Source organism: Ailuropoda melanoleuca, chromosome 13, assembly GCF_002007445.2.
Source record: "Ailuropoda melanoleuca isolate Jingjing chromosome 13, ASM200744v2, whole genome shotgun sequence".
Classification (NCBI taxonomy): domain Eukaryota; kingdom Metazoa; phylum Chordata; class Mammalia; order Carnivora; family Ursidae; genus Ailuropoda; species Ailuropoda melanoleuca.
Window position 1 is genome coordinate 45,679,272 of NC_048230.1, and position 12,055 is coordinate 45,691,326.

At 57.6% G+C, this 12,055-nt stretch overlaps 2 protein-coding genes across 3 annotated transcripts; both read right to left on the reverse strand.

The window, feature by feature from the left end:
- Positions 1-6: 6 nt before the first annotated feature.
- Positions 7-2,983, reverse strand: LOC117795707 (ADP-ribosylation factor GTPase-activating protein 1-like). Of its 2 annotated transcripts, XM_034641345.1 has the most exons (6): positions 2,919-2,980; positions 2,636-2,745; positions 2,252-2,423; positions 1,683-1,783; positions 779-865; positions 7-298 (listed from the first exon to the last, which is right to left on the reverse strand). In XM_034641345.1, the coding sequence occupies exons 1-6, from the start codon at positions 2,976-2,978 to the stop codon at positions 169-171; spliced, it is 660 nt and encodes a 219-aa protein (XP_034497236.1). In that variant the 5' UTR covers positions 2,979-2,980; the 3' UTR covers positions 7-168. The 2 variants fall into 2 exon arrangements, with proteins under 2 accessions (XP_034497236.1, XP_034497237.1); XM_034641346.1 differs by lacking the exon at positions 2,636-2,745 and having other exon boundaries at positions 2,919-2,983.
- Positions 2,984-4,606: 1,623 nt separating this feature from the next.
- Positions 4,607-9,230, reverse strand: LOC100480268 (ADP-ribosylation factor GTPase-activating protein 1). Its single transcript, XM_011232961.3, has 7 exons — positions 9,169-9,230; positions 8,886-8,995; positions 8,502-8,673; positions 7,933-8,033; positions 6,879-6,965; positions 6,302-6,398; positions 4,607-4,826 (listed from the first exon to the last, which is right to left on the reverse strand). The coding sequence occupies exons 1-7, from the start codon at positions 9,226-9,228 to the stop codon at positions 4,686-4,688; spliced, it is 768 nt and encodes a 255-aa protein (XP_011231263.1). The 5' UTR covers positions 9,229-9,230; the 3' UTR covers positions 4,607-4,685.
- Positions 9,231-12,055: the final 2,825 nt, after the last annotated feature.

Below are 12,055 nucleotides of genomic sequence, written 5' to 3' on the forward strand. Positions count from 1 at the left end.
GCCACACAGGACGTTGTGCATGGAGGAAACACACCGGTTAAGTGGAAACCTACATTCTTTAGCAAAGTAAATAAGCAACTACACAGACCAGGACCGGAACGAATAAGCCTGGTCGTAGAGACAAGTTCGCTGAGGGAAAGGGGAGGCGTCCCGCAGGCAGCCGACCAGCTACGGGCCTGCAGAGCGGGGCGCGGTCCTTACCGAGCACAGGGACGACACGGCGCTGCTGAGGAAGTCCTCCTCCCTCTTTGGAGGCGGAACCGTGTTCCCAAATCCCACGTAGCGGTTCTCCTGGGCCCTGACAGGGAGGCAAGTAGCTGCAGCCCCACTGCTCCTGAAAGCCTCAAGGCAGGAGGCGCCCCGACCCCGGGCAAAGGCGTACGGGCCCCAGGGAGGACGTCCGTCCACAGCAAGGCGGGCACACGGGTCAGGCTCTCCTCTGCTCACTGGAGAAGACCCTCCTGCTGCATTTAGCCAGGGGACCCGGGCAAGACCCAAAGCCAAGCACCAGTTAGTACAAGCAGCAGAATGACTTCATCTGACCGCTCCGGAAACAAAACTCTCTTATAGGTCGGGCTGGCTCCAAAAAGGAAACTACTCTTTTCTCCTTCTCAATATTAGGTTTTCTCTCCGCTCCAAACCACTCTTTATACTGGGGCTGGCCCAGGCATGCCACAACCAGCACCTGCGTGATGTGTGCGAACACTGCACGCCCTGCACACAGAAAGCCACAGACCCCAGCCCTGAGGGACCCGACCCCTGCTGCCTGTGGCCTCACCCCTGATAGGAGCCAAGGTCGTCATTAAGCCAGTCTTCAAATGCCTTGTCTGAGGAGGAGGTCGAGTTCTGCGGGTGGCCGGAGGCTCTGAAAGGGAGATGGAGCGGTCAGTGAGGCCAACAGAGGATGGGCAGGTGCCTGAGGGAACTGTGTGGGCCCCTATGCTGTCACATCCATCTGGTCACACCTGGTCTCCTCCTAAGGCCATCTGGCCTCCAAGTCTGCCTGAAAGGAGGCTCAGGCTCAGGCTGGCAACAAGTGGGCACAGTCCAGCCCCAAAGGGCCCCTGACAGCAGCTCCATGCCTGCCCGCGCTGGCAGGGAGGCAGCAGGGAGGCTGGAGAGGCAGATCTGAAACAGCGCATTGGACAGTGGTCCAAGGACTGTCCGCATAAAATGCACCGTGCGGGGGTGGGGGGGCGGTCCCGGGGCACCCATGCTGCAAACAGGGAGCCTTCTCTGGACCAGTCACTCCAGAACACCAGCCTCTGGCATGTGAGAGGATGCAGGACGTCTGCCACAGGGATCAGCTTATCTGCCTCACACCTGCACCGAGGGGTGGGCAATCCTCGCAGAGGACAAAGGATGGAAACAACACTCAGCCAGGACGTTTCCTACAGAGACGCACGTGCGTCACAGGTACGTGCCTGGGAGGACTTGCGCCGAACGGGCTCGTGAGGAATGGGGAGCTACTCCCTCCACCTTAGACGCAGCTTACGGGCTGCATTTTTACTAAGAGCTTGTATTACTTCAACGACCTACAGACTTGTTTTTCCCCCTGACTCTCGAGAGCAACTCACAATCGGAGCTGTTCCCACACCGGTATGGGGGTCCTGAGCTCTGGCTCAGATAGGCCCAGGCCCAGAACAGTCTGGAGCCAGACAAGAGGCCAGGGAAGTAGCTACCGGTGGGCAGTGGATGGCAGTGTCTTGGGCTGGGGTGGGGTCCAGTTCTGGGCAGGCGATGACTCCAGAGACCATTCTCGGCCTTCAGCCAGCGTGGCTACCTGCCAAGGGGACACAGGCATTAGACAGCCCGGGACTGTCAGGAGTGATCAGTGATCTGACCCGCTCTAGCGCGTCCTGTTGGCTGTCCCTCTCAGGCTCAGCAGCCACGGGCTGGGGGCTCTCTGCCCCGTGTCAACACCGAGACAGGGTCTCACTCTGACCGCAATGAACAGCGGCGCTGGCGAATTCTTGGTCAGTGGCTCCAACCCCAAATGACGTGCTGCATCCTTGGCAGAATTTCAGCCACCATGTACAGAGGTGCTGACACGCGACACTCTCCCTTGAGGGTGGGGAGGAGGCCTGTTGTTCACCCCTGCTAACAACGCGCCACCTGCTTTCCCCCGGGTGGGACAGACGGCCCACAGCCTCTGCAGGCGTGTCAGACACCACGGGAGAATGCCAGCTCCCAGAGCCACCAAAGCAGCCAACGGGCAGAGCCTCAGCACCACCGCTCAGCCGGTCCCTACCCTGTCCCTGAAGAGGGCCGCAGCCTTGCTGTTGTACTTGTCCTGCATGGACCAGCAGGGGTCATAGTCTTCCTGAGACTCCAGGAACTCCCGGAATTTTGCATTCCCTCCAGCTTTCATCTTCTCCAGCTCTACGTCCTTCCACTTGTCCATGGTCACGGAGCGCACGAAGCTAGAAACCACAGCGCCAACCTGCTTATTAGCACTGAGAGTCCAAGAGCCCCCACCCCAACCAGGTCGTGAATCTGGTGCATGCACTTCCCGTGACAGAGGCACCTGGCCGTGACACCTCGAGGGCGTGCAGAGCTGGCAAGGTGGCACGCATTACCCCATCAATGTGCACCCGAAAGGAGGCCCTCGAGGCACGAGGGGCAGGGCACTGACCTGAGGTGCACCCCGAGCCCGCGGTGCTTCCCCGAGCACTCCAGGCAGATCCAGATGCCATAGGTCACACTCACCCACTGAGGGTTGAATGCACCACACTCAAAACACACCTGCAGAGAGGGTCACATGCGACTCACCCGGCATTCGGGGCCCAGAACCCCAAAGACCTGATAGGTGGCCCCAAGAGGGAGCAGAGGAGAGGCTGACCCAAGAATAACAGTAACAGGGAAAACTCTGAAAGGTTCGCTAAACCTCAAAGCACCAGAGCAGAACAGACACTTACGTTGTTTTCATCTTGCACTCGGACTTCTTTCAGAACTTTCCTCGTTCGGGGGCTGGCCATGATGCTGCAAAGGAGAAACACAAAGTTTTAAAACTTACAAGTAGGCTACTTTAAAAGAAAACCAATGAGTGCAAAAGCCTACAACACACAGCTTCAGAGAGATCCCACAAAGCTGCCTGGAAGCTATGGGGTCAACGTTCACTACAGGCAGCATCAGGAAACCACCTACAGAAGGACTGTCCTCCACACGCTAAGAAAACCCCAGAGCCATCTGGATGTTTCTGGCCGAAGACACTGCGATTATTAAGAAGAACATAATTACTGGCGCCCGCTTTGCCTAAGCATGATGTACGACCCACACCGCATCACTTATAAAATGTCCCGTCTTGTGAAGAAACCCATGGCAAGGGGTGGTCTTTGTACAACGCACACAGACTGGCCGCTCAATCTGACTGCCCACCTGAAAGGCCAACACCTGAGATCTGAACTAATAATAACCTTTGAAGGCAGGGAACCCCAGTCCTCTGTGAGCCATACTTTCCTTCCACTCTCCAGCCTGTGGCGTGGGGCCAGAGCGGAAGCGCGGACTGAGACACGCAGAGGCTGGCCTGTGGGAAGGTCTACCCCGCAGGGCTACCGCGGACGGCGCAGGTGACAGCGTGAGCACAGCGGGGAGCACCTGCCACCATGCCTCACAGGGACACTGCTGCGGCACCACAGTCCTTAACTCAGGCTAAAGAGAAAAACCATTTCTGTCTTTACAGAGCTCCTAGCTTTGGCAAAGCTGCTCAGGTTCAACCAACAGCCCACTGGATTCACGACCAGGAAAACCGATGCCATAGATTCAAGCTGGAGGAAGCGGGTGGGAGCCAGCACAGTGCTGAACATAAAGCAATCCCACGGTCCAACACACACCGCCACCACTTGGCCCTGGGCCTCAGGCCACCTCTTCCACCACCGACGCACAACCATGTGTGCCCCTCTGAAGCTTGTCCTTCCTTCACTCGTGAACGGAGCTGTGAGCTGCTGCCCTTAACTCTCATGGCAACACGCACCCACTGCAGGACACATGGGGACCCTGTAAGTGGCTCAGAACCGGACATCCGTCCGGCTGCTGGACACTCCATGTGGCCAGCTTCTCTGCTGATAGTGAACCTGGAGCTTTCCGTCGACGTGCAGCGTGAACATTCCAGGAGGATCTCTGCGCTGTACCTCACCAGTAATCTCAGTACGCAGAAATAAGTCACGGGTGGAAATCCTGACTCTCTACACAACCAAACTTTCTAAATCTGGAAAGCCAGGACTCCTGTGTTCATCAGCGCCCACTTTGAAGCTAGCTGAAGGAAATAACAAACACACTGGTTTTCGGTTTTGTATAACTGATGGACAAAACCCAGAGTTCACCTGCGGCTCCTCTGCAGTCTGCAGTTTTCTGTGCTATGTTTGACAGTCTACCAAAACCACTGGATCTCGAGGGCAAACACCTCCTGGTCAGACCCGTTCAAGTGGGATACTTTCATCATGCTAAGCGTCTCCACCACTGCATGCGAAAGGCATCAACAGGTAAACACACACACTTAGAGACATCGGGCTGGATCTGAATTCACAAAGCCCTTTGCACACACTCGTCTCATGGCAGCCACTGGAGAGCCTCTTGTGGGCTGGTGTGCGGGGCTGACACNGGGGCCTGGGGCCCACGGTGCAGGGCCTGGGCCTGGGAGGGAGCCCTGGGGCTGGGAACACCCTCCACCCCTCATCGGAGCCCCTTCAAGACCCTTCTTTACCCCCAGACTCCAGACCAGCACAGCCTGTGTGGGCCCTGCGGGCGGGGTGATGGGATGGGCTACTCACACCCTCCTTAGCGGCCGAGGCAAACTTGCTTGCTCCGGTGGTAAAACTGCTCCAGCCCTGCAAAGAAGCAACAGAGAGGCCACGTTGAGGTTCCATGGGCGACCGTCCAGGCAGGCTCTGTCTGCCATGCCATCCACCACTCAGTGAAGGGCTGACGGATTCCGCACCCAAGCTCTGCAGGAAGGCCACCTCTGAGGTCCCTTTCAACAGCTGCAACCCCGCTTTCCACAAAGAATGGGCACTCCTGCCATGGGCACACCTGAATGCCATGCACCAGATCCCTGGCCACCACGGCAGCCGGGGCAGTGCGTGCATCTGTGCCGCGCTCCGCCTGACCGTCTAGACCGCCACTGCACACACGTGCCTGTTCTTCCCTTTGCCCTCGGCCTCTCCTGCCACCCCTTGAAGGGGTCGGGGCCTGGCACCCAGTCTGCAGGCAGATCTGTTCTGAGTTCGGGGTCTTCCCCTAAGCCCCCAAAGCCAAGTGAAACTATTTAGAGACATACACAACTCACTCAAACTCCAACTTCCCAACAGAGCCTCTTCCCCTCAAGGAAGAGGACACTCAGGAGACAATCACATTCAGCTTCTTCAGGAACTAAAGACCCACACGAGAGGGACACAAACACAAACACGTTACGTTCAGTGGGACGTGTCTCTGTAAAGATAAACTCTCAGGCAGCAGGCTTTGGGCTGGAGACATGCCCTTCCTCGCTGCAGAAGGGAACCTGGCTGCCCACGGCCCCAGCAGGTCTTCCCGCGGCTGCCATCGCTTGCGGCTCTGGAGTCGCAGCCATAATTTCTGACAGAAGTTCCATCACTTTGGAAACAACATATGTACGCAGATCAGAAAAGGACAGCAGACAGTGGCGCTCAGATCTCCCGCCGCACCCGGGACACAGGACCCTACGGCGACGGCGGACACATGGCCGCTCCCGGGTGCTTCTTGCGTTTTCACCCATCATGTCTGCTCCTTCAGCACTCGCTGCGACCCCATCAGTGCACCAAAGACCCTGTCCTGTTAGCGTGGAGGATGTCTCCTGGCCTTTCCACACATGCAGTACCCAGAGACCCCCCCCGGGAGTCTGCAGCCACCATCACAAAGCTGCAATGAATGAACATCATCTAAAGCCATGGTTTCCTGGGCAAACGATGGTTTGACCTGCAGCAGCTGAGAGCGGGTGGGAACACCGGCGCAGGGCCGAGAGCGCGCCATCCCCGGAGGGTGCCACAGCCCCTGCAGCTTCGAGTTCGCTGGTGCAGGGATGGTGGGCGGAGCGCCGGGATCCACTGTGCCCAGCGCTCTCGCAGGAGAGGAGGACTGGGGAGGTGCCACACAGGACGTTGTGCATGGAGGAAACACACCGGTTAAGTGGAAACCTACATTCTTTAGCAAAGTAAATAAGCAACTACACAGACCAGGACCGGAACGAATAAGCCTGGTCGTAGAGACAAGTTCGCTGAGGGAAAGGGGAGGCGTCCCGCAGGCAGCCGACCAGCTACGGGCCTGCAGAGCGGGGCGCGGTCCTTACCGAGCACAGGGACGACACGGCGCTGCTGAGGAAGTCCTCCTCCCTCTTTGGAGGCGGAACCGTGTTCCCAAATCCCACGTAGCGGTTCTCCTGGGCCCTGACAGGGAGGCAAGTAGCTGCAGCCCCACTGCTCCTGAAAGCCTCAAGGCAGGAGGCGCCCCGACCCCGGGCAAAGGCGTACGGGCCCCAGGGAGGACGTCCGTCCACAGCAAGGCGGGCACACGGGTCAGGCTCTCCTCTGCTCACTGGAGAAGACCCTCCTGCTGCATTTAGCCAGGGGACCCGGGCAAGACCCAAAGCCAAGCACCAGTTAGTACAAGCAGCAGAATGACTTCATCTGACCGCTCCGGAAACAAAACTCTCTTATAGGTCGGGCTGGCTCCAAAAAGGAAACTACTCTTTTCTCCTTCTCAATATTAGGTTTTCTCTCCGCTCCAAACCACTCTTTATACTGGGGCTGGCCCAGGCATGCCACAACCAGCACCTGCGTGATGTGTGCGAACACTGCACGCCCTGCACACAGAAAGCCACAGACCCCAGCCCTGAGGGACCCGACCCCTGCTGCCTGTGGCCTCACCCCTGATAGGAGCCAAGGTCGTCATTAAGCCAGTCTTCAAATGCCTTGTCTGAGGAGGAGGTCGAGTTCTGCGGGTGGCCGGAGGCTCTGAAAGGGAGACGGAGCGGTCAGTGAGGCCAACAGAGGATGGGCAGGTGCCTGAGGGAACTGTGTGGGCCCCTATGCTGTCACATCCATCTGGTCACACCTGGTCTCCTCCTAAGGCCATCTGGCCTCCAAGTCTGCCTGAAAGGAGGCTCAGGCTCAGGCTGGCAACAAGTGGGCACAGTCCAGCCCCAAAGGGCCCCTGACAGCAGCTCCATGCCTACCCGCGCTGGCAGGGAGGCAGCAGGGAGGCTGGAGAGGCAGAGGCTGAAACAGCGCATCNGGCTCAGGCTCAGGCTGGCAACAAGTGGGCACAGTCCAGCCCCAAAGGGCCCCTGACAGCAGCTCCATGCCTGCCCGCGCTGGCAGGGAGGCAGCAGGGAGGCTGGAGAGGCAGATCTGAAACAGCGCATTNGCTGAAACAGCGCATCGGACAGTGGTCCAAGGACTGTCCGCATAAAATGCACCGTGCGGGGGTGGGGGGGCGGTCCCGGGGCACCCATGCTGCAAACAGGGAGCCTTCTCTGGACCAGTCACTCCAGAACACCAGCCTCTGGCATGTGAGAGGATGCAGGACGTCTGCCACAGGGATCAGCTTATCTGCCTCACACCTGCACCGAGGGGTGGGCAATCCTCGCAGAGGACAAAGGATGGAAACAACACTCAGCCAGGACGTTTCCTACAGAGACGCACGTGCATCACAGGTACGTGCCTGGGAGGACTTGCGCCGAACGGGCTCGTGAGGAATGGGGAGCTACTCCCTCCACCTTAGACGCAGCTTACGGGCTGCATTTTTACTAAGAGCTTGTATTACTTCAACGACCTACAGACTTGTTTTTCCCCCTGACTCTCGAGAGCAACTCACAATCGGAGCTGTTCCCACACCGGTATGGGGGTCCTGAGCTCTGGCTCAGATAGGCCCAGGCCCAGAACAGTCTGGAGCCAGACAAGAGGCCAGGGAAGTAGCTACCGGTGGGCAGTGGATGGCAGTGTCTTGGGCTGGGGTGGGGTCCAGTTCTGGGCAGGCGATGACTCCAGAGACCATTCTCGGCCTTCAGCCAGCGTGGCTACCTGCCAAGGGGACACAGGCATTAGACAGCCCGGGACTGTCAGGAGTGATCAGTGATCTGACCCGCTCTAGCGCGTCCTGTTGGCTGTCCCTCTCAGGCTCAGCAGCCACGGGCTGGGGGCTCTCTGCCCCGTGTCAACACCGAGACAGGGTCTCACTCTGACCGCAATGAACAGCGGCGCTGGCGAATTCTTGGTCAGTGGCTCCAACCCCAAATGACGTGCTGCATCCTTGGCAGAATTTCAGCCACCATGTACAGAGGTGCTGACACGCGACACTCTCCCTTGAGGGTGGGGAGGAGGCCTGTTGTTCACCCCTGCTAACAACGCGCCACCTGCTTTCCCCCGGGTGGGACAGACGGCCCACAGCCTCTGCAGGCGTGTCAGACACCACGGGAGAATGCCAGCTCCCAGAGCCACCAAAGCAGCCAACGGGCAGAGCCTCAGCACCACCGCTCAGCCGGTCCCTACCCTGTCCCTGAAGAGGGCCGCAGCCTTGCTGTTGTACTTGTCCTGCATGGACCAGCAGGGGTCATAGTCTTCCTGAGACTCCAGGAACTCCCGGAATTTTGCATTCCCTCCAGCTTTCATCTTCTCCAGCTCTACGTCCTTCCACTTGTCCATGGTCACGGAGCGCACGAAGCTAGAAACCACAGCGCCAACCTGCTTATTAGCACTGAGAGTCCAAGAGCCCCCACCCCAACCAGGTCGTGAATCTGGTGCATGCACTTCCCGTGACAGAGGCACCTGGCCGTGACACCTCGAGGGCGTGCAGAGCTGGCAAGGTGGCACGCATTACCCCATCAATGTGCACCCGAAAGGAGGCCCTCGAGGCACGAGGGGCAGGGCACTGACCTGAGGTGCACCCCGAGCCCGCGGTGCTTCCCCGAGCACTCCAGGCAGATCCAGATGCCATAGGTCACACTCACCCACTGAGGGTTGAATGCACCACACTCAAAACACACCTGCAGAGAGGGTCACATGCGACTCACCCGGCATTCGGGGCCCAGAACCCCAAAGACCTGATAGGTGGCCCCAAGAGGGAGCAGAGGAGAGGCTGACCCAAGAATAACAGTAACAGGGAAAACTCTGAAAGGTTCGCTAAACCTCAAAGCACCAGAGCAGAACAGACACTTACGTTGTTTTCATCTTGCACTCGGACTTCTTTCAGAACTTTCCTCGTTCGGGGGCTGGCCATGATGCTGCAAAGGAGAAACACAAAGTTTTAAAACTTACAAGTAGGCTACTTTAAAAGAAAACCAATGAGTGCAAAAGCCTACAACACACAGCTTCAGAGAGATCCCACAAAGCTGCCTGGAAGCTATGGGGCCAACGTTCACTACAGGCAGCATCAGGAAACCACCTACAGAAGGACTGTCCTCCACACGCTAAGAAAACCCCAGAGCCATCTGGATGTTTCTGGCCGAAGACACTGCGATTATTAAGAAGAACATAATTACTGGCGCCCGCTTTGCCTAAGCATGATGTACGACCCACACCGCATCACTTATAAAATGTCCCGTCTTGTGAAGAAACCCATGGCAAGGGGTGGTCTTTGTACAACGCACACAGACTGGCCGCTCAATCTGACTGCCCACCTGAAAGGCCAACACCTGAGATCTGAACTAATAATAACCTTTGAAGGCAGGGAACCCCAGTCCTCTGTGAGCCATACTTTCCTTCCACTCTCCAGCCTGTGGCGTGGGGCCAGAGCGGAAGCGCGGACTGAGACACGCAGAGGCTGGCCTGTGGGAAGGTCTACCCCGCAGGGCTACCGCGGACGGCGCAGGTGACAGCGTGAGCACAGCGGGGAGCACCTGCCACCATGCCTCACAGGGACACTGCTGCGGCACCACAGTCCTTAACTCAGGCTAAAGAGAAAAACCATTTCTGTCTTTACAGAGCTCCTAGCTTTGGCAAAGCTGCTCAGGTTCAACCAACAGCCCACTGGATTCACGACCAGGAAAACCGATGCCATAGATTCAAGCTGGAGGAAGCGGGTGGGAGCCAGCACAGTGCTGAACATAAAGCAATCCCACGGTCCAACACACACCGCCACCACTTGGCCCTGGGCCTCAGGCCACCTCTTCCACCACTGACGCACAACCACGTGTGCCCCTCTGAAGCTCGTCCTTCCTTCACTCGTGAACGGAGCTGTGAGCTGCTGCCCTTAACTCTCATGGCAACACGCACCCACTGCAGGACACATGGGGACCCTGTAAGTGGCTCAGAACCGGACATCCGTCCGGCTGCTGGACACTCCATGTGGCCAGCTTCTCTGCTGATAGTGAACCTGGAGCTTTCCGTCGACGTGCAGCGTGAACATTCCAGGAGGATCTCTGCGCTGTACCTCACCAGTAATCTCAGTACGCAGAAATAAGTCACGGGTGGAAATCCTGACTCTCTACACAACCAAACTTTCTAAATCTGGAAAGCCAGGACTCCTGTGTTCATCAGCGCCCACTTTGAAGCTAGCTGAAGGAAATAACAAACACACTGGTTTTCGGTTTTGTATAACTGATGGACAAAACCCAGAGTTCACCTGCGGCTCCTCTGCAGTCTGCAGTTTTCTGTGCTATGTTTGACAGTCTACCAAAACCACTGGATCTCGAGGGCAAACACCTCCTGGTCGGACCCGTTCAAGTGGGATACTTTCATCATGCTAAGCGTCTCCACCACTGCATGCGAAAGGCATCAACAGGTAAACACACACACTTAGAGACATCGGGCTGGATCTGAATTCACAAAGCCCTTTGCACACACTCGTCTCATGGCAGCCACTGGAGAGCCTCTTGTGGGCTGGTGTGCGGGGCTGACACGCATACCTGCCCGCTCAGGTCTCCCTTCTCAGCCCTGTGCTCTTTCCAGAGAACTGTGCCTTCCTTCAGAGGTTCACATTCTGGTCAAAAGGGCACCAGCAAACAAAAGTCAGAACTGGGTTGAGCGTGCTCTAAATTTCTAATTGTGTAAAATAAAATTAGAAAGACTAAATGTTTGCAGAACTAGTAGCAAAGTAACGTATGAAAAGGAAATGACCTGGATTTTAAAGGAACTCCCCTTGGGGACCGGTTTTGGATGTGAGCATCCTTCAACTCTCTGAAATGATAACTTTGATACATGAAAACTCATCCTAACTTTCAAAACCACAAGTACGCTTTATCTTGAAAAATCATCCAAAAACTGTTTAAAGCTTGAAACCAAGGTGGTAAAATACAGCTTTCTGCAAGTGGACACAGAACTTCAGTAAACGCTGAACCAAATGAGCACACATTTTCTTAGTTGATCAAGTAAGCTACTTGTTAAGTGCAGAATGCTTGGTCCTGAAGTTGGGACTTTGTCCCTATCTGAAATTAATTAAAAGGAATGAGTGAAGGGCATGGGCGGGGTCTCCAGGGCTGTTAGAGTGACCAGGACAGACTGAAACCACCAGAAGCACCCAGGGCATCTGTGCCTAAGCACAGCCCCTTCTCCCCGGACGCACGGATCTGCTGTGAACCTGGGCGGAGTGGGGTCCTGGAAACCAACGCCAGAGCAAGCCTGAAAGCTTAGCAAGCACCCCTGGGCCATCACCACCGGCGCACTGTCACGGCCAGAGAGCGGCAGGAGGGTCAGGCCTGCCCCGAAGAGCACCATCGCTTCCCAGCGTCGGTGGTCTGCGGTGGAGCCTTTATCAAGGCAGACGGAAACAGAAAAGAGCCGTTCGAGCCCCTCCCGGGCGGCTCCCCCTCCGTCCCCGAGGGGGTCGTCCACGGCACCAGGCGAGGCCGAGGCTGCCGCTCCTGACCACACCGGCCTCCCCCGCACCCGCCGGACGGAACCCTCTCTTCCCCGGGAGGAAGCCCCTCAGCCTGCAGCCCCGGGCTGTCCGTCTGGACGCTGCGCCCCTTCCCCGGGAGCGGCGGGGTGCGCGGGGCCGCGGCTGCGGGAGGGTCCCAGGGACCGAGGTGGGGGCGGCTTCCGAGGGGGCGGCGGGCCGGGGGTCCGGGCGGGGGCGTCCGCCCAAGCGGGCCGTGGGCCTAGGGCCA